This window comes from Erinaceus europaeus, chromosome 3, assembly GCF_950295315.1.
Source record: "Erinaceus europaeus chromosome 3, mEriEur2.1, whole genome shotgun sequence".
Taxonomy (NCBI): domain Eukaryota; kingdom Metazoa; phylum Chordata; class Mammalia; order Eulipotyphla; family Erinaceidae; genus Erinaceus; species Erinaceus europaeus.
The window spans coordinates 175,333,995-175,354,608 of NC_080164.1; the positions used below are offsets into that span (position 1 = coordinate 175,333,995).

Consider the following 20,614-nt stretch of genomic DNA (forward strand, 5'->3'; position numbering starts at 1 on the left):
AGAGTTTTTTGCTTTGATACAGTACACCTTGTCCAGTCTACATTTCACTTTGTTCCTTCCTTCCCTTTCCCTATTTATTAAGTCCCACTTATAAGTGAGATCATTTGGTGTTTGTCCTCCTTTTGGCTTATCTCGCTTAACATATCTTTAAGTTTCATCGAAGATACTACAAAGAGATAACTTCATCATTTTTGACAGCTGAGGAGTATTCCATCATTATATATATATCTCACATTTTTTCTCTTTATCCTTCTCTTTTTTAAAATTTTATTTTACAAAATTACATGTCAACAGGGGTTTAAATCCACACCATTCCCACCACTACAGTTCTGAATCTTGACTCTCCCCACTGCAATCCACCACAGATCCCCTAAGGTTGTATATGTGGGATAACCATCATCTCTATAACTATGTCTGTCCACATTTATACATAGTTGCCTCTTTTTTTTTTCTGATTCAATCCTCTTTTCCCCTCCAAGCCACTCATGACATCATAACTACCTCCATATATCCCTCTAAGCCACTCATGGCATCATAGCTACCTCCGTATGTCCCTCTCCTTTTCCTTCTCTCTCTCTGGGTGCTGATGGAGCTGGAGTGCAGAGACCTCTCATCTTCATCTTATCACTTCTCCCCTGCTGGGGGTATAATCAAGGTTGTTTTTGGGGAACAGAAGTTAGGAGTTCTGGCTTTTGTAATTGCTTCTCTGCTGAGCATGGGCATTGACAGTTCGATCCATACCCCCAGACTGTTTCTATCTCTCCCTAGTGGACCAGAACTCTGGAGGTGTGAGAATCCAGGACACATTGGTGAGGTCGTCTGCCCAGAGAAGTTGGGATGGAGTCATGGTAACCTGGTGTCATCTGTAACCTGGTGTCTGGAAGGTGGCATGACCTAAGTTGAGACAAAATGGTTAATGAACCGGAATCAAAAAGTAGGATCAGAGCAGATGAGATTAGGGATTTTAGGTAAAAAAAAAAAATAAGAAAACCATTTTAGACAAGTTCCTGGGGGCACACAACTATGGTAGTTTTACTTGAGTTTGGTAGCTAGCCTGAAGTATTGTCTGATAGAATGGTGTCAGAGTAGAGAAAAGGGCTAGAAAGTTGGATTAGGGCAGAGAGTAGCTCCTGTTCTTGAAAAAAATGAAAAAATTCTGTGGCTAAAATTAACTGTTTACCTCCATCCATCTGACCTGGGGCCCATATTTTACATTTATATTTACATTTATATTTATATTTAGCACCAGAGCCTGTGTAACCTCTAAGTCCCTATTGGTCTGAGCTCACAGCTCATGGTCACAGCTGAGAACATTGCAGGCTGTACTCATTTCAGGACCAGTCTTTCTTTGAGTGGCAGAGCAGGATAACACCAGCCTCCCTTTGGAGACTGGGACTATCTCTACTGTTATGACTTTATGGTGAGGACAAGGTCCTGGGAGGGCCCACACGATGCTATTCCTTATGGAGGTGACCAGTTGTCAGGCAGCCCCCCCCCCCCCCCGCTGTGATGCTGTGGTCTATTTACATAATTATTGTTTTGCCTGAGACCCACCCTGCCTGCAGGGTTTTGGTTAATCCCACTGGTTAGAACCTTAACAACAGCTGCTGTGGAAGCTTTCTACCTTGGCGCTCTTTTCTCCACCCCCTCTCCTAGCCATTTCCTTTTCCCACTTGCTACTTCTGGTTAAAGATATATATGCGTTGTCTTTGATCAATAAAGGCATTGTATTGCGTTCCTGCTCCACCACGAGTTCCTGGTCTCTCTCCCGCGTCACTGAGTAAGCAACGGCCCAGGTTGGCTCCGGTCAAGTTCTCTCCAACCCAGAGAACATGTGCCTGGGAAGAAACACCTGCAGTGCTATCCTGGCATTCTGGCACCCAAACGTGGGGCCAGTGGCTCCACACAAGCAGCAGACGTACCAAGGCGCCCCAGATAAGTATATGGCCTTGGCCCTCTGCAGCCTTGTGTTTTACAAAGGCACTGTGATTCTTTTTTTTCCTCTTATTATTTTTCTGAGACCCCTCCACCATGGGCCAGAAGTGGCAAGTGGGAAAAGGAAATGGCTAGGAGAGGGGGTGGAGAAAAGAGCACAAAGGTAGAAAGCTTCCACAGCAGCTGTTGCTAAGGTTCTAATTAGTGGGATTAACCAAAACCCTGCAGGCAGGGCAGGTCTCAGGCAAAACAATGATTATGTAAATAGACCACAGCATCAGAGGGGGGGGCAGCTGCCCGACAACTAGTGATGGTGGAGAGAGGGATCCCTTAAAAGTCTAGACCCATCATATGTGTGTGAGAATCCAAGGATCCCCTAACTAGGGACCCAGATGATGACGTGGTGTGATATTGACCAAAAGAGCCATTATTAAGTGCCCTTATTCAACTTTTGTAGTCCTCTCTTTATTTGGTGATCTTAGACTTTCTCTCAGTTATTAAGACATTTGAGCCCAGCCAGACTTAGGTTTTTGGGATCTATCACTTTGGGCCTTTCTGCTAGGTTGCCCAGCTAATTTGGTCTAAGTCCAAATCAGGGAATTTATGGTGCCTTCTTTAGGCACTTCAGCCATTATTGAGCACTTTGACTTTGAGTTATATAATTGCCCCTTGTTTATGGATACCTGTACCTAGTTCCCTAAGCTCTAGCCTGTATCTGGTGTCTGTTAATTAGTTAAATGACATGCCATCTAACGTGGATGTAGGTAGTCCCCGTGTGTTAGGAAAGGTCTCACCAGATTTGAAGAGCTTCGAGGTTGACTTCTCAGGCTTGGTATCTCTGGTTATAGTCCACAGTAGGAATTTGGTAGCAGCATAATGTGGGTGGTAGCACCAGTATCGATTTGGTTAAAGGTGACAAGAAGCTGTTATACCATAATTTCTTTAGCCACTCGTCTGATGTTGGACATCTAGGCTGCTTCCAGTTTCTAGCAACTACTAATTGTGCTGCTGTGAACATAGGTATATATAGATCTCTTCTGATAGGTGTTTTTGTTTCCTTTGAGTGTATCCCCAAGAGAGGAATTTCTTAGTCATAGAGGAGGTCAATTTATAATGTGCTGAAAAGTTTCCAGATTGTATTCCACAAAGATTGGACAATTTTACACTTCCACCAGCAGAAGTATCCCTTTTCCCCCACATCTTTTCCAACATTTGTTATTTCTGTCCTTTCTGATGTATGATATTCTCACAAGTGTAAAGTGGTATCTCAGTGTTGTCTTTATTTGCATTGCATTTTTCTGATCATCAGTGACTTTGAGCACCTTCTCATATATGTGTTGGCCCTCTGGATCTCTTCCTCTGTGAAATTTCTGTCCATAACCCCACTCTTTTTTTTTTTTTAATGTTGTGTTTGCTGAGCTCTTTATGTATTTTGGTTATTAGTCCTTTGTCTGAGGTATTTTGTATAAAGATCTCCCAGGCTGTAAGGTGTCTTTCTGTTTGGGTGTTCATACCCTTTGCTGTGCAGAAGCTTTTCAGTTTGATGTAGTCCTGTTGGTTTATTTTTACTTTTGTTTTCTTTGCTGCTAAATTTGAATCCTTGGAAGCTTTTTTGAAACATAGGTTGTGAAGTGTCCTGCCACTGTTTTTTTTTTCTGGCTTGATATATGCGTCTTTGGTCCACTTAGAGTTGAATTTTGTGCTTGGTGGTATGTAACAGCTCTCTTCTCACCACTTAATTAATGGTTTGGGCCCCTTTGTCAAACATTAGTTGGCCATAGATGTGGGGGCCTACTTCTGGATCCTGTTTTACTCCACTGGCCTGTGTATCCGTTTTGGTTCCAATACTAGGCAGTTTTGAGTACAGTAGGTCTGTAGTTGTAGCTTGAGGCCTGGTAATGTAATGCCTGTAATGTTGTTCCTTTTTCGCAAGATTGCTTTGACCATCATGGGGATTTTTTGCTTCCACGTGAATTTTTGTAACTTTTGTTCTATTCTTTAAAGAAAGTTTTAACACTGAATTTAAGCTTCGTTACTAACTGTAGTTTGTATAAACTATGAATAATGAATTTAATTTATACCCGAAGCTTCTTCAGCATTCTTTTCTTAACCTGCTCTCATTCTTATCAGAAGTTAATAATATAATTATTTCTTGGTAGCCCAAGTTGCAACTTGCATCCTCCAACCCTTTTTTTTAAATTTATTTATTCCCTTTTGTTGCCCTTGTTGTTTTATTGTTGTAGTTATTATTGTTGTTATCGTTGTTGGATAGGACAGAGAGAAATGGAGAGAGGAGGGGAAGACAGAGAGGAGGAGAGAAAGATAGACACCTGTAGACCTGCTTCACCGCCTGTGAAGGGACTCCCCTGCAGGTGGGGAGCCGGGGTTTGAACCGGGATCCTTATGCAGGTCCTTGTGCTTTGCGCCATCTGCGCTTAACCCGCTGCACTACAGCCCGACTCCCCTCAACTCTTATTTCTATAGTTATCTATGTGTTTATAAACTTACATTTCTTTTTTTTTTTTTTTTTTTTTTTTATTGTTGTTGTAGTTATTCTTGTTGTTGTCGATGTCGTCGTTGTTGGATAGGACAGAAAGAAATGGAGAGAGGAGGGAAAGACAGAGAGGGGGAGAGAAAGAGAGACACCTACAGACCTGCTTCACCGCCTGTGAAGCGACGCCCCTGCAGGTGGGGAGCCAGGGCTCGAACCGGAAACTTACATTTCTTTAGAAATTAGTTTATTATATGAAGGAGTGTTCTAAGGAAACAAATGCTTGCATTTTTAGACTGTAATTATTTTTTATTTTGCCACCAGAGTTATTGTTGTGACTCCACTGTTCCTGGAAGCCACTCCCCCCACCCCTCTCTCTGTCTCTCTCTCTCTCTCTCTCTCTCATAGAGGATATGAGACAGAAATAAAGAAAGAGAGGCAAAGAAAAGGAGAGACACCTCCAGCACTGTTCCACCACTTTTGAAGCGTCTTCACAGTAGTGGGAACCAGAGGCTTGAACACAGGTCCTCAAACATGAGACTCTGTGGCTCTACATGGAGAACCATCACCTGACAACTATTATTTCTTTAATATCCTAATAACACAAATTAATTTTAGGAAATCAGAAATGAATATAAGCTATAAAGGAAAAAAATACCCATAGTCCTACAACCACAGTCTCTGCCAGCATTTTTATATACATGTAAAATATGTGTTTGTGTTTATTCTTTCTTGTAGTATATAATGAATGTGCATGTGTACATACATACGCTGTGTATATGCCATGTGTGGCATATATATAGTATACAAGGCTTAAACATAGTCTATATGTACATACAGTGTAACATGCACATGTAGAGTACAACAATTTAATGCTGTATAGTGTTTGAGTCTGTTGTGTTTGCTCATTAGTAGATTATTTAGGTGCATAAAGTTTGGATCATCAGTGCACAAGGACCCAGGTTCATGTCTCTGGTCCCCCACCTGTCAAGGGGAAAGCTTCACGAGCGGTGAAGCAGCTGCCGGTGTCTGTCTCCCTCCCTCTGTATCTCCTCCTCCCCTCTCAGTTTCTATCACTATCCAATAGTCCTTAGTGCTGCACAGTATTTCATTGTGGGTCTGTTGTAACTAACTAGTTAAATACCCATTTCTGTGTGTCTCATTCTGTTCACCCTTTTAATTCAGATCATCTTGTCTGCTGTTTGTACTTGTTTGGAGGGTGGCAGTAGTACAGTTAGCTAGACTTTGAAACCCCCCCTTTTTTTATTACACACAGTCACATTTTTACTTGATTCCCCTTTTTCATCCCAGTGTTCTACTTTTCTCCGATATATAAGGTAAATTTTTCCTCCTTTTCCTTGCTCTTTTCTTTGTAAGTTAAAAAATGATAAGAAATTGAAAAAAGACAGAAATGAGAAGAAATACAAAGTAGTGCTTGGACTAGGTGTGCTGTATGCACCACAGTAAAGGACTCTCAGGGGAGGGGCCACTTTGAGGTCCTGGCACATGGTGGAAGAGGAGGAGGACCTAGGCTGGCGTGAGAGTGTTTTCCAGAAAATTGAGCATTTTTTACACATGTACCAACAACTGTATTTACTATGTCATTAATCTCTCCAGTTAAAAAAAAAAAAAGATCAAAGTTGTAACCTTAAGACTGGTGATATTCGAGGAAGATTAAACCAGTGTCAGAGTGCAGAGCATTTTGAAAAGGCTTGGAGAAGCTGCACTACTACTGCCACGTCTAGCTTCTCTCTTACCCTGTTCTAAACAAGTGCTGCTTGGGCTGGGGAGATAACCAACCCTGTTGGAACACAGAACTCAGGACACAGAGCCTCGGGGGCTCCAGCCTCAGTCCCTGACACTTGCTTTATTCCTCAGAGCCCTCTAGTTAGGTGTTAGGAAACATTGATAAGGTCATCTACCCAGGGTGTTCAGGATGGAATCATAGTAGCATCTGCAACTTAGTGTCTGAAAGGCAGATATGAAGCAGGAAAACTGTTTAATAAACAGGAACCAGAAAGTAGGAATAGAGCAGGTGAGAATAGGGATTTTAGGGTGGTTAAGAAGCTAGAAAATCTATTTTAGGTATGTTCCTAGGGGCCAGTGACTTTAGTAATTTTTGCTTGAGATTGATAACATGTAGCTGGACTAAGAATATTGTCTGGGAAGATGCAGTTAGAGTTAAGAATAGAGCTAGAAAACTGAATTAGGGCTCCCAAACTTGAAGAAATTATGTAAATACAGTTGACTGTTTACCACATCATTCTGACCCGGGGCCCATGTCTATTCACATTTAGCACAGGAGCCTGTGTAACCTCTGAGTCCTGTCAGTCTGAGCTCACAGGTCTGTGGTCCCAGCTGGAAACATTCTAGGCTGCACTCGCTTCAGGACCAGTTCTAGTATTCCCTGACTGGCCCAAAGTGCTTTTTTTTTTTTTTTTTTTAAGTAAAGGTTTTTTTTTTTTTTTGGTTACTGTTGTTGTTTGTTTTTTATCATATGTATTGGAGTTTTACAGCTGTATGTTTTTTTTAAAGACTTTTCATTGATTAATGAGAATGAGGAAGAGCATTACTCTGACACATCCTATGCTGGGGATCAAACTTGCTTCAAAGTATAATACTTCATTCTCTGTGCCATTTCCCAGGCCGCAAAATTTAATTTTTAAATTGGACTTGAAACCACCCTCCAGTTGAATAGCTTTGAAAGAAGTCTTTGAGTGCTGCTAGCTTTTGATTTGCTGAAACTAAAACAGAAGCCTTTGCTTTCTCTTTGCTTTGATCTGTTGTTAGGACTTTTTGCCCTTTTGAGGAAAATTTAGCTATTATTTCTCTCTAGGATGGAATTTCCAAAGAAGCCTGAATGTCATAAATTCCAAATGTCTCTGTGCTTCCAGAACACTTGCCCTTGCTCTTTGCTTTTTCTTCCTCCTCCATTTCCCCAAAAGCTCAATTTTCCTTTTAGGAAAAAAAAAACAACAAAAAAAAACTTCACTCCTTTGCTACTGTAGTCAGTTCTTGTGTTTTTTTAATGAGCTAGTCTTTCTCATCACTTGTGGGCATCTAGTTTTCTTGCCGTATTAGGGTATTTGCAAAAATATGAGGAGTGTAGTGGCCCTTGGAGACTGGCTGGTAGATCCAGAGCGGTTTTTCTCTACGTGCGGCAGTGAGGAAATGGAAGATCACATCGGAGGTGTGCAAGCTGCAGTGTGTGGACTAGGTCTTGCTTGCTGGTCGTGTTTTAATGGTCTATGAGCTAAGTATGATTTTCCCCTTTTTTTTTTTAACTATTGAGAAAACATTACCATTTCATGTGGAAAATTACATAAAGTTTAAATGTAATTGTTCATTTAGTATTTTTTATTTTATATTTTTGACACAGACACATCAAAACAGTGCTCTGCCCTTCAGAGATCCCCCCTGGTGCCATCCACGGTGCTCCTTCTTGGTGCCAGGGCTTGGACCCAAGTCCTCACGTGTGGTCTAGTGGGAGCTTTACCTTCGGAACCATTCCTCTGGCTCTGGGTTAACTTTTATTAGAAACAGCTCCTCTCATTGTACACATTTTGCTGATGACTACTTTTGTCTAACACTTGCAGAGTTGAATTTCGGCTCTTGCTATTCAGGTCCTCTTCTTTTGGTGAGGAATATGCATTGAAGGCTGCTCTGTATCTTTTGATGGCTTCTTAGGTCATTTCATTTTAGTGCCAATCAACACTGTTGCAGTGTCTGTATGCACAGTTTGCATATACAGTATTACACGGGTTGTTGCATGAGTTCTCTTCATGTACCTTGGTGACTCAAAGTTTGGGAAATTAGGAATAGACCTGTTATGTGCAGGGAGATATATGTATATTTAAATTTCCAGCTTATTTAGGGAAATGCCTCGGTGCACAACTACTAGATTATATGGAAATTGTCTGTTGAGCTTGTTAAGAAGTTGCCAAACTATCTCTTTTTTTAATTAATTAATTTTTTATTGCCCTTGTTTTATTGTTGTAGTTATTATTGTAGTTATCATTGATATTGTTGTTATTAGATAGGACAGAGAGAAATGGAGAGAGGATGGGAAGACAGAGAGGGGGAGAGAAAGACACCTGCAGGTGCTTCACCACCTGTGAAGTTACTCCCCTACAGGTGGGGAGCCTGGGCTCGAACCGGGATCCTTCCGCCGCTCCTTGCGCTTCACGCCACCTGCGCTTAACCTACTGCGCTATTGCCCGACTCCCCAAACTATCTTTTAAAACAGCTTTACTGTTTGCATTTCCACCAGTAGTGTTGTGAAGTTTCTTTTGCTCCACATCCTCATCAGCGTTGGCGTTTTCTGTGCTGAATGCACCATTCTAGAAGGTGTGGGGAGGTGTCCCCTTCTGTTCATTTGCAGCTTTCAAATAGCATGTCAGAAATCTTCTCACAGACTTTTTTTTCCTGTTTGCATTTCTTGGCTGAAGTATATGTTCAGGTAGGTTTTGGTATTCGGATATTAATAGAATCAGAATGAGTGGAGAAAAATTTCTTCTGCTCGTATTTTCTAGATCAGATGTGGAGATACCATCTGGATTGGCACTTTCTCTGTTGGAAGGTTATTAATCACTGACATAATTTCTTTAATAGATTGAAATTTAGAGAGATTATGTAGGTTATGTCTTAGTTTCTTTCATTTGAAGTTCTCAAGTTTGTGGGCAACTAATGCTGTTCATAATTTCTTTAAATTATTTATTTAACATTTCCACACTTAATGATGGACTATCTTTGTTTTGTGTTAGAAATTTGATTTCTCATGATTTACTTTGCTAGAGGTTAATCAATATATATATTGATAATCAATAACATATTGATTATATATATATAATCTTAAGAAATCAGCTGGCTCTGAGCTGCTGAAATAGCTCACTTGATTAGTGCACTGCTTTGCCGAGTACACGAGCCAGGTTCCAGTCTGGCCCCCACTGCACTGAAGGAAGCTGTGGGGCTTTGGGGTCTGCCTCTGTCTGTCTCTGTCTGAGGCATATAAAGAAACCAATAAGCAGACAAATAGAATCAGCTGATCCTATTTCTTCTTCTTCTTCTTCTTCTTCTTCTTCTTCTTCTTCTTCTTCTTCTTCTCCTCCTCCTCCTCCTCCTCCTCCTCCTCCTCCTCCTTCTCCTCCTCCTCCTCCTCCTTCTCCTCCGTTATCACTGAGGCTTGATGCCTACACTATGAATCCACTGCTCCTGTGGCCATTTTTTTGTTCGTTTTTTTGTAGGACAGAAAGAAATTGAGAGAGATGGGGAAGATAGAGAGGGAGAGGGGCCAGGTGGTAGCATAGCAGGTTAAGCTCACATCTTGTGAAGTGCAAGGACTGGCACAAGGATCCCAGTTCGAGCTTCTGGCTCTTCACCTACAGGGGGTTCGGGTTGCTTCACAGCTGGTGAAGCAGGTCTACAGGTGTTTTTCTCCTCCCTCTCTGTCTTCCCCATGTCTCTCAATTTCTCTCTGTAAAAAAAAAAAAAAGAGGGGAGGGAGAGAGAAAGATAGACACCTGCAGACCTGCTTTACTGCATGTGAAACAACCCCCTTGCACGACGTGGGGAGTCTGGGGCTTAAACTAGGATCCTTGAAGCTGGTCCTTGTGCTTTGTACTATGTGCACTACTGCCCAGCCCCCTGACCCTATTTTTTTTTTTTTTTGCCTCCAGGGTTATTGCTGGGGCTTGGTGCTTGCAACACAAATCCATTGCTCCTAGAGACCATTTTTTCCCCTTTTGTTGCCCTTGTTGTTTTATCATTGTTGTGGTTATTACTGATGTTGCTGCTGTCGTTGCATAGGACAGAGAGAAATGGAGAGAGGAGGTGGAGAGAAAGACAGACACCTACAGATCTGCTTCACTGCCTGTGAAGAGACTCGCCTGCAGGTGGGGAGCCAACTCGAACTGGGATCCTTGCGCCGGTCCTTGCGCTTCGTGGGCTTAACCCGCTGAGCTGCCGCCCGGCTCCCCATCCTAATTTTTAAAGAAGCTTAAAATACAAACACAAAGGATATACTACAAAATGTTAATCATAATCTCTGCATGATGAAATTGCCAGTTATTTTCCATTCTTTTTACTTTAAAAATATATATATATATATGTTGTTTCACAATGACAATTGTATTTTAAATTGCCTACTGTTCAATATCTTACATCAAAATTAACATAGTTGCAATCATTTCTCAGAACTAAGAATAATTTAATTAGATGTTTCCCTTTTTCCTTTTATTGGGGTTTGTCTTTGAGAATCCAGATTTATTTCTTATAGGTAAGGAATATTCACAGAATCAAAACAACCAGGAGTGTGATTCTTTGGGGGAAAAAATGAAAGTAACACCTTTTGGACCTGTTAGGTATTTTACATACTTTTATTTAATTCGTACTCAAACCTTAAGATGCAGTTATTATCCTCACTTTATAGGTGAGAAAATTGGAACTCAGAGGAATTAATTTGCCCACAGTCACATTTGGTATGTGCAGAGTGTGCGAAACACTAAGGCTTTTTAACTTCAGTCTATTATCTTTCCATTATAGATTAGGTGAAATTATAGATTAGAAAAAAAAACCATATATATATATATATATATATATATATATATATATATATCTCCATTCATCCATGGTGGAAAGGTAGCTTTTGTCAGTCATTTACTATCAGTTTTGTTATGACACTTCCTTTAATTAGTAAGGGTATTTCTATACAGTATATAACAACCCCTTTTGAACTTAAACTTTCATACATTAAATTTTCAAAATGAGAGGCAACTTAATGAGTAATACAATCTCTTTTAGAGAGGAATAACTTTCAGAGAGGAATATCCAATTCATTGTCATATTTTGCGTGTGAGATAAAAAGGCATATTGTGCTAGATTTGAGGGCCAGGAACCTAGCAACCCAGGTAGGGCACAGACCTCACCTTGCCCGGCCCATGTCAAAGCCCCAGCAGCACAAGAGATCCTAGGGCCCCAGAGGGAGATGTGACAGTGTGTTCTCCCTCTCTTTCCCTGTGAGAATGAAAAAAGGAGCCTTGAGCTGTGAACTTGCTTATGTGCAAAACTCTGGCTCTACAAAAGTATTATTATTAAAGTTATTATTACAAAGGTAATAATAACTTTTATGACATGAACATCTTTGTAGAGGGTAATAATTTTCTAAAATCTCTTTTCCCATGTATAAAAAATATTTCCCAGCAAGATCTAGTTGGACTCAAAATTTGCTGTAGAATCATTATTAAATATTTCTGAATTAAAGTCATAGACTTTTGAATCCAGCAAAACTTAATGTCATTTATAGAATTGATTGTTCATTGCCATATATTTATAATGCATATAGGCATTATTTTTAATTAGTATTGACTTGAAGGATGTCTTAAAATCACTGAAAGTAAGTGCTGCAGTCTCAAATGCTAGATTTTACTACATAACTGGTAATTGTTTTAATTAATCCAAAGTTGTTCCTTGAGTTAGCATGTTAATCAGTGAAACCTTGCAGCCATTCTTCAAAAATCTTATATTTTTTAATAAATCCTGATGTTAGTTAGATTCCTCTCATAGTTCTAATTAATGGGGTCATAATATAAAAGCAGTAAAATTTCTTTGATTCATCAAAATTGTGTTATGCTTGCTTGTTAGCCAAGTTTTTGGTGTAATAACACTGCATGAAAGACAGTTCTAGGATTGATTGAGGGCTTACGGGGAAGTCTCACTCACAGCACTCTGGTCTGGGCCAGAGTAATCCTGCTGAGTGAAAGGCTGAAAAAGTTAAGTCATAGCACTTCTGAGCTTTTAATGATGTAGATTGCTTAAACTCTTTGACTTATCAGAGTGATTAAAAAGTGATTAATTTTCTTTTCATTTCTTCTTTTTTTTTCTTTAACTAGAGCAATGCTCAGCTCTGGCTTATGGTGGTATGGGGGATTGAACCTGGGACCTGGGAACCTCAGGCATGAGACTCTACTTGCATAGCCATTATGATATCTCCTCACCCCTCTTAAATCTATATTAAATAAAAATTATGTGTCACCCATGAACTAGCCTTAGATGGGATAGGATTTAAAAAATAATAACTGGTGCCATCTATCTAGTTAACAATTTAAACCTTTGTATGGTGTTATGTAATTTTCATTTACTCCACAGATTATTTGATTGATTTTTCTTACTTTATTTTCATTGAATACTCAGACATGGTGTAAGTCTAAGAGCCAGTTTGGTTATTTTTGTTTATTTATTTTTTTGGCGTGTTCATTTGTTTTGTTTCAGTTTTCTGTTATTTTCCATATGTGAATGAGGCCATCCAGAAGCTATTCACCTCTTTAGTTAGCACAGTCACCTCTGGTTCCAGTCATGTTCTTTACTTTGTGGACATTTTCTTAGGAAATTAAAAAGACATCTTCTCTCCAGGTTAGCAGTAACATGTATTTAACTTTGTGTTTCAAAATATAAGAGAGGGGCTGAGAGGTGGTGCACCCAGTTGAGCACACATGGTGAAACAATGCACAAAGAACTGGGTTCAAGGCCCCAGTCCCCATCTGCAGAAGGGCTAAAGCTTCCTTCCTTCTTTCCTGAGCAGTGAAGCAGGACTGCAGGTGTCTCTTTCTTTTTCCCTCTCTATCTCTCCCTTCCCTCATGATTTCTCTTAGTCTCTATCCAGTAAATACATAATGTATAAACAAATGTGCTATAATTAATTCTTTCCCCCAAATGAAAAATATTTTTAGGTGGGTGGGTGGTAGCTCACTGGTAGCACATAGTATGAAATATAAGGATCCCAGTTCGAGCCCCCGGAGACCCACCTGCAGGGGAGTCGCTTCACAAGCAGTGAATTAGGTCTGCAGTCATCTGTCTTTCTCTCTTCTTCTCCATCTTCTCCTCCCCTCTCAATTTCTCTCAGTCCTATCCAATAAAAATGGGAAACAAATTGGCCTCCAGAAACTGTGGGTTTGTAGTACTGCTGGGGATAACCCTGGTGGCAATATATGTATAATTTTAAGTGTTTTTTTTAAAGTAAAAGATTGTCTCAGTGTAGTTTTCTTAGATGATAATGGTTTTATGTATTTGAGGTTCTGCTTATGAATTTATTGGGGAAAAGAAATAAATAGGGGAAGTTTCTGTTGCAAGGAGTAAGTTTGAAAGTTACTACTTATGGCTAGTTAGGATGGCAATTGTTATGTCTTCACAAAATTCATTCATTAGAAAATGGCTGTGTTCTCAAAACTCAAGAGTAGATTATAAGGAACAATGTTGTGGGGAAAAAAAACACCTTATTTTGTGTTGAGTAATATAACTAATTTTCACTCTGCTTATTACTATGATTCTTGCCTTTAAGCAATACAATAAAGATATCATCTGACCGTTTAGCTATGGACTTCTGTTTGCTTCTTAGATAGCATTTCATGTTCTCAGATTTGTGAATTTTCTGGTGCTTTACTTTTCTGTTTTTTTTTTTTTTCTTTCATGATGTACAAAATTTACTCCCTTCTCCCCTGTTCTGATTTCTTTCTTAGTGAAAATAAAAATACAGCATATAGAGAATGATAATTGAGTCTTTCAGAAGGCTAGATGATACTTAAATCCCCAATACTGGGAAATTATAACTAGTTTATTTTGCTTCTTTGTCCCAAGAAGTACAAAAGTACTCTCCTTACAGCTCTCTATATTTCTTTCTAGATGTCATCAGTTTAATTTTAAAGTTAGATCTTTCCCCCTTACTGTTAGTAGTTAGTTTGGCTTTTTATTTATTTATTTTTTCTTATGAGCCATTGCTGTGGAGAGTGGTAATTTTATCCGTTTTAATAAAGTTAGTGTATTTAATGAATATTTTTCCCTCTTTTAAAGACTGTGAACCAGAAGAGCTGACTGACTGGTCTATGGATGAAAAATGTTCATTTTGTAACCTACAGAGAGAAGCAGTCAGTGTAAGTTTTAGTGCTATGACATTATTTCTAAACTAATTGCACAATTGTAACACAGTTTTTTTTTTTTTTTTTTAAAAAAACAACCTTAATTTGTTCTGAAAATTTATGACTTACAAATGAAAATCTCAATACATGATTTTGGTAATGAGAAGATTATTTTAAAATCTCATGTTAGAAGCCTGATATTTAGCTCAATCTGCAAGTAAAAGTCTCAGACACAACCATCTCTTTTGCTTGTCTCACATTTCTTTCTTATAGTTCCCTGACTCATGAAGTTCAGTTCTGTTCTGTTTTGTCTTTAGGTAGACGAGGGTGAGATTGTAGGTCTAGCCTGATCTGAGACACTCCTGCAGTCTGATTTTGTAAAATGAGTAATTAGAGGACAGCGTGGTACGACTTCTTAGCCTCTCGTGTTCTCTTGCAGTCTTTTGGATATCACAGTTATCTCTTGTGTAAATGATTACATATTAAGTCTCTACTATAGTGAGGTTATAGACTGTGCAGAAACGTCTTCTTGTGAAATTTTCTATTTAATTCCTTAATGCACTGTTCTGAGAAGGTCTTGAGGAAAGATGAGAACTTGAGAATCTTTACCCACTTTGGTCAGGTTAGTGGGTAAACAGATGTTTTGTTATTAAATTTTTTGAAAGTATTGCTTTACTGTCACGCCATCCCAGTAAATTTATTTACAAGTTTATAGTATATCTGTCCCCCTCCTTTTTGACTACAGTTTTATTAAGGGTTAAGGCTAATTTGGCTCTCTGTCAGAGCTAGATGTCTTTCCCCATGACTTCTATACCAAATTTATGTTCCCTCTATTAACCTGATATATTTAAAACACAGAACAAGTGAGCATTTGAGTATGTTTGTCATTTGTAATGGAAGCCCATGTTTACATAGAGAACTTGAGATCTTAAGTGTTATTTTCTTGCAATTTTAGGATTGCATGCCATCTCTCGATTCTTCACAGTCAACACCAACAGAGGAACTATCATCTCAGGGCCAGCCCAACACTGAAAAGATTGAATGCCAAGCAGAAAATTACCTAAATGCGCTCTTTCGAAAGAAAGGTAATGTTGGTATACTTCATGAATTAAAATTTACAGTGGAGAACTAAAGTGTTTTGAGTTTTTTAAGATGCGACTATTTTATGTCCTCCTTTTTATTCTTAGTTCCTTTCCATTAATTTTGTTGTGTTGTGTTTTTCATATTTTTTGGCACATTAAGCTTTCAGTCATTCTAAGTCCTAGTCTTCTGTTAAACATTCCTGTTCTGTACTGAAGTCTTTCTCTGATTCTGTCCTGCTGTAAACAGACTATTTTAATGCTTCTAGTCTTCTTTTGTTGCTGTGCTCAAAACTTCAGAAGTTCTTTCATGTTCCATCAGTGGTAGGTATATAATACTGTAAAATTGTCTCTAGTAATGCGTAACAATTGGGGACTGGGTGGTGGCCCATATAGAACTATGTGCAAGGACCTGCTCAAGGACCCCACTCCCCACATGCAGAGGGGACGCTTCACAAATGGTGAAGCAGGTCTGCAGGTGTCCATTTTTTTCTTTCTTTATCCCTGCCCCTCAATTTCTCTCTGTCCTATAGAATAAAATAGAAAGAAAGAAAAAGGGAAATATGTCCGCCTGGGAGCAATATATTCATAGTGCTGGCATCAAGCCTCAGCAATAACCCTGGAAGCAAAAAACAACAACAACAACTATGTAACAAATCGTTTAGCAGCCGACTATATTTGGTGACTTGTGTTTTCAGTATTTCCTTGGCAGAATGCTCATTTGACATAAAAATGTCAGTGTCCTTCCTCTGTCCCTCCCTCCCTCCCTCTCATCCAGCCTCCCCCTCTCCCTCCCTTTATTTCTTCCTTTTGCTTCATGTGTAAGGGACTTAAACCTAATGAAACTGGTTTCACATGTGAAACACATGTACCAGTAGAAGTAGTTTTGCATCTCAGTGGAGAAAATACGGGACTTTTGTTGTTGTTGTTGTTGTTCTTAACTGTCTGAACAGTAGTAGAGTGTTTTGATTTTTATCACATAGACTCTTGTAGTAAATAATGGTGTGAAGGGATGGGTGCTTGAAAAGGAGAGCATATTACCTCAGCTTCCAGAATCTGGGAGAATTATTACTGAAATTATGCAGGTTAGTTGATACTTTCAGTTTGATTCAGTGATGTTGAAAATAGTCTCTATCTTTGAGAAAGGAAGCTTTTTGTTTTTAGTCTTTACATTTACAAGTTTTCTGGTGTGTGTGTGTGTGTGTGTGTGTGTGTGTGTGTGTGTGTGTGTGTGTGTGTGTGTGTGTAATGAGCCCCTTAGACACACTTAGTGCACAATACTATTGAGAAACCTCCCTGGCCCAACTTTTTATTCTTTTTCTTTTTTGAGTGGCAGAGGAGAGGAAGGAGCGTAAATAGAGGCAGAGACACTACAGCACAGCTTGGCCATCCACGACGCTCCCCTGGTGGCAAGGTGCTCACTCCCATGTGATGCTGAGACTGAGATCCCCGGTCTTGTGCACAGAAAGGCCTGTGCTTTATTGAATGAGCTATATTCTCCACCCATGGGCTCCTTTAGGATCTAAGAAGTGAGAGTAAGAACTTTTTTTTTCCTCTAAATTTCAGGGGACTGAAAAATCTTCCTTTGTGTAGTCAGTGTTAAACAAATGTACATTGTTTTTGTTTTTAATAAAGTACACAACATTTTTAATCTATGCCCATATTAAAAACACTTTACATGCTTTAAAGGATTTATAGCATATTAATTAAGAATTTTTTTGGCCATGTAGTTACACTTACGAGAATTACTGTATTATCAGATGGATATTACTTACGAGAACTGGAGAAAATGTGGACATTTCCACACAAGCACACAGCTAAGTTTCACTCATCTTGGAACACTCAGGTTCCTTTTCCCTTGAGGAATTTGTAACAATGAGATTTATCAATAGTAGCGATAGCCTTTAATTTTCTTTCTTTTTTTTTTTTTAATATTTATTTTTTATTTATTTATTCCCTTTTGTTGCCCTTGTTGTTTTATTGTTGTAGTTATTGTTGTTGTTGTCGTTGTTGGATAGGACAGAGAGAAATGGAGAGAGATGGGGAAGACAGAGAGGGGGAGAGAAAGATAGACACCTGTAGATCTGCTTCACCGCCTGTGAAGCGACTCCCCTGCAGGTGGGGAGCCGGGGTTCGAACCGGGATCCTTATGCCGGTCCTTGTGCTTTGCGCCACCTGCGCTTAACCTGCTGCGCTACAGCCCGACTCCCGCCTTTAATTTTCAATAGTATGGAGTTAGCCTGTGCTCCATGGCCCTGGAAAGAGTAATCAGCAAACATTTGGTACTGTTTCAGCTGATTCAAGCAGCTGGGTATGAGTTCTCTCAGTGGCTGGGTGAGTGTTCAAAGACATTCAGGGACCTCTTCACTTGCGGATTTCTTGGCTTTTTTCACAGTCTTTGAAAAATTTGCAGAGTTCTTAAATGAAAGACTCTTGCAAGCATTTTACTTCAGGTGTTAGTAGTTCATCACTTTTCAGATTTGATTGACCATAGAGTTTTTCTTTTCTTGGTTTTTTTTTTTTTTTATTTTTAAATAAAATTGTTTTTTGAGATTTTTGATGTGGTCTGAGTAGAATGAGGTTAGAGGATAATCCCTGCCCCATAGTCTTCAGTCCTGCTTTTCTTCATTCGTTTACTGAGTGCTAACACTACTTCATTGGCTGAGTGCTAACACTGCTTCATTGGCTGAGTGCTAACACTGCTTCATTGGCTGAGTGCTAACACTGCTTCATTGGCTGAGTGCTAACACTACTTCAGAACTAAAGGGGTTGGACCCGGGCACACTGCAGAAGCTTTGCAGGTGATGGAGCAGTGCTGCCGGTGTCTCTCTTCTTCACTTCCTTTTCCCCTCTCTTTTTATTGCTCTCTGTCTTTAGTGAAAAAAAAGGGGAAAAGCCGGGTAAGGATCCTGGTTGGAGTCCCCGGCTCCCCACCTGCAGGGGAGTCGCTTCACAGGCGGTGAAGCAGGTCTGCAGGTGTCTGTCTTTCTCTCCCCCTCTCTGTCTTCCCCTCCTCTCTCCGTTTCTCTCTGTCCTATCCAACAACAGCAATATCAATAACAACAACAATAATAACTACAACAATAAAAAACAAGGGCAACAAAAAGGAATAAATAAATAAATTTTTTTAAAAAAAAAAGAAAAGAAAAAAAGCCTCCAGGAGCAGTGGAGTCCTCATGCAAGGCACCAAGCCCCAGCAATAACCTTGATGAAAAATAAGATAGAGGGAGTCGGGCTGTAGTGCAGCGGGTTAAGCGCAGGTGGTGCAAAGCACAAGGACCAACATAAGGGTCCCGGTTCGAACCCCGGCTCCCCACCTGCAGGGGAGTCGTTTCACAAGCGGTGAAGCAGGTCTGCAGGTGTCTATCTTTCTCTTCTCCTCTCCTCTCTCCATTTCTCTCTGTCCTATCCAACAATGACAACAACAATAATAACTATAACAATAAAACAACAAGGGCAACAAAAGGGAATAAATAAATAAATAATAAAAAAAAGAAAAAAAATTAGAAAAATAAGATAGTATCAGAAGATTAATAAAGTTACCCATTGGTGAAGTTTTTGATTGCTGAAAATTTCTCACTGCGTAATCATTTTTAGGAATGCTAGTATTATGAATGTTAACTAATACTTCAAGCCTACTGCTTAACTTGAGGAACGTGTATGAGTTGACCATCTCACCAGAGGATAAAGAAATTTATCCTTTATCCTTTAATATTGTTACCTTTTATTATCTTTTTGTGATTTGGGGGACGGTGGTCATTATAATCTACTATTGTGGAGAAATCACTTCTCAGGATTATGATTGGTGTTATCAATTATAATTGCACCCTGAGCCACCTTTATGTTGATTCTTCACTCCTAATCACTGTCAAGAGATATAGAAACTTTTGCACTTTAACAGGTCAAGATAATTGAAGCACAAAAATGTTAACTAAACTGTCTTTTCGTTAAGTCCTTAGTGTGAAGACCTTCTCTATATTAAGCTGTTTGGGATTAGAAAGACATATTTTAATTGAGTTAGTCAGACTGGAGTAGACCTGTGAGAATTGCTCTATCGCCTTTGATTCTCTTTTTCATTTATGTGAACTGTGAAGAGCTTTGTGATTAATTCTCTTACAGTGTTTTGTAGCAGATACATCTAGTATTACTTAACTTCAGTTTAGGTAATCCCTTCTTACTAGAAACTGGCCAGGACACCTTTTCTAGATTGGGTAAATAGAATCAAGGCCAACTTTTAAAACTAATTTTATATGTATCAAAAGTGTTAAAAATTGGATTCTTTCTGAAAGTTCACCCTCCAGTTATCTAGATTGCTGGCTGGGGTGCAGTGAGATTTACATGTTAGAAGGGCTTTGAGTAATTGTAGAATCCTCAGTATGTTGGACAGTTCTTATCACATCTTAGATCTTTAATAAGTAATTTTCAAATGAGGGGCTGGGCGGTAGCACAGCTTGTTAAGTGCACATGGCGCAAAGTGCAAGGGCCGGTGTAAGGATCCCGGTTCAAACCCCCAACTACCCACCTGCAGGGGGTCACTTTGCAAGTGTTGAAGCAGGTCCGCAGATGTCTTTCTCTCCTCCTCTCTGTCTTCCCCATCTGTCTCAATTTCTCTCTTTCCTATCCAACAGCAACAGTAGCTATGACAACAATAACAATTACAACAAGGGCAACAAAATGGGAACAAATAGCCTCCAGGAGTAGTGGATTCGTAGTTCAGGCACCAAGCCCCAGCAATAACTCTGGAGGCAAATAATAATAATAATAATAATAAAATAAAATTTAAAAATTTTCAAATGAATGAATGAGACTGAATGCTTAAATTGTGCTTCTGTCTTCTAGTTTCTGTGTATGCTGATTGAAGAAGGAAATTGTTTACCATGTACCTATTGTTTACCTTTTCCTACTTTGTTCTTGATTTACTGCTCTGTGTATTTTGAATGCCAGTTTATTCTGTATGTGAATGCATACTGAAAGGTGTGTGTATATATATATATATATATATATATATATATATATATACACCTTTTCCAAAAATACCTCCATGAGATGAAAACTAAATTATTTTTGTCTTTTAGTACAGTTTCTGATCGTCTAAAGCATTGTAAGCCACTGACTTGAGTCAGGAAGATGTTCCATCTTCTATTTTTAAAGTAAAGAAGCCAACCTGCTTTGACTAGTTTGGATAGAGTGCACATTGTAGCTGC

At 39.3% G+C, this 20,614-nt stretch overlaps 1 protein-coding gene across 7 annotated transcripts in view; it reads left to right on the top strand.

Moving 5' to 3' along the window:
• The window catches only part of LCORL (ligand dependent nuclear receptor corepressor like), a 146,994-nt gene that overhangs the window by 51,108 nt on the left and 75,272 nt on the right, over positions 1-20,614 (top strand). For 5 of the 7 annotated variants that reach the window (XM_060188280.1, XM_060188284.1, XM_060188287.1 and 2 more), the window contains exons 3-4: positions 14,267-14,346; positions 15,287-15,416. In XM_060188280.1, the coding sequence (XP_060044263.1) occupies positions 14,267-14,346; positions 15,287-15,416 (210 nt within the window). The remainder of the gene's footprint in view (positions 1-14,266; positions 14,347-15,286; positions 15,417-20,614) is intronic. The other 2 variants (XM_060188282.1, XM_060188283.1) reach the window with 1 other exon arrangement.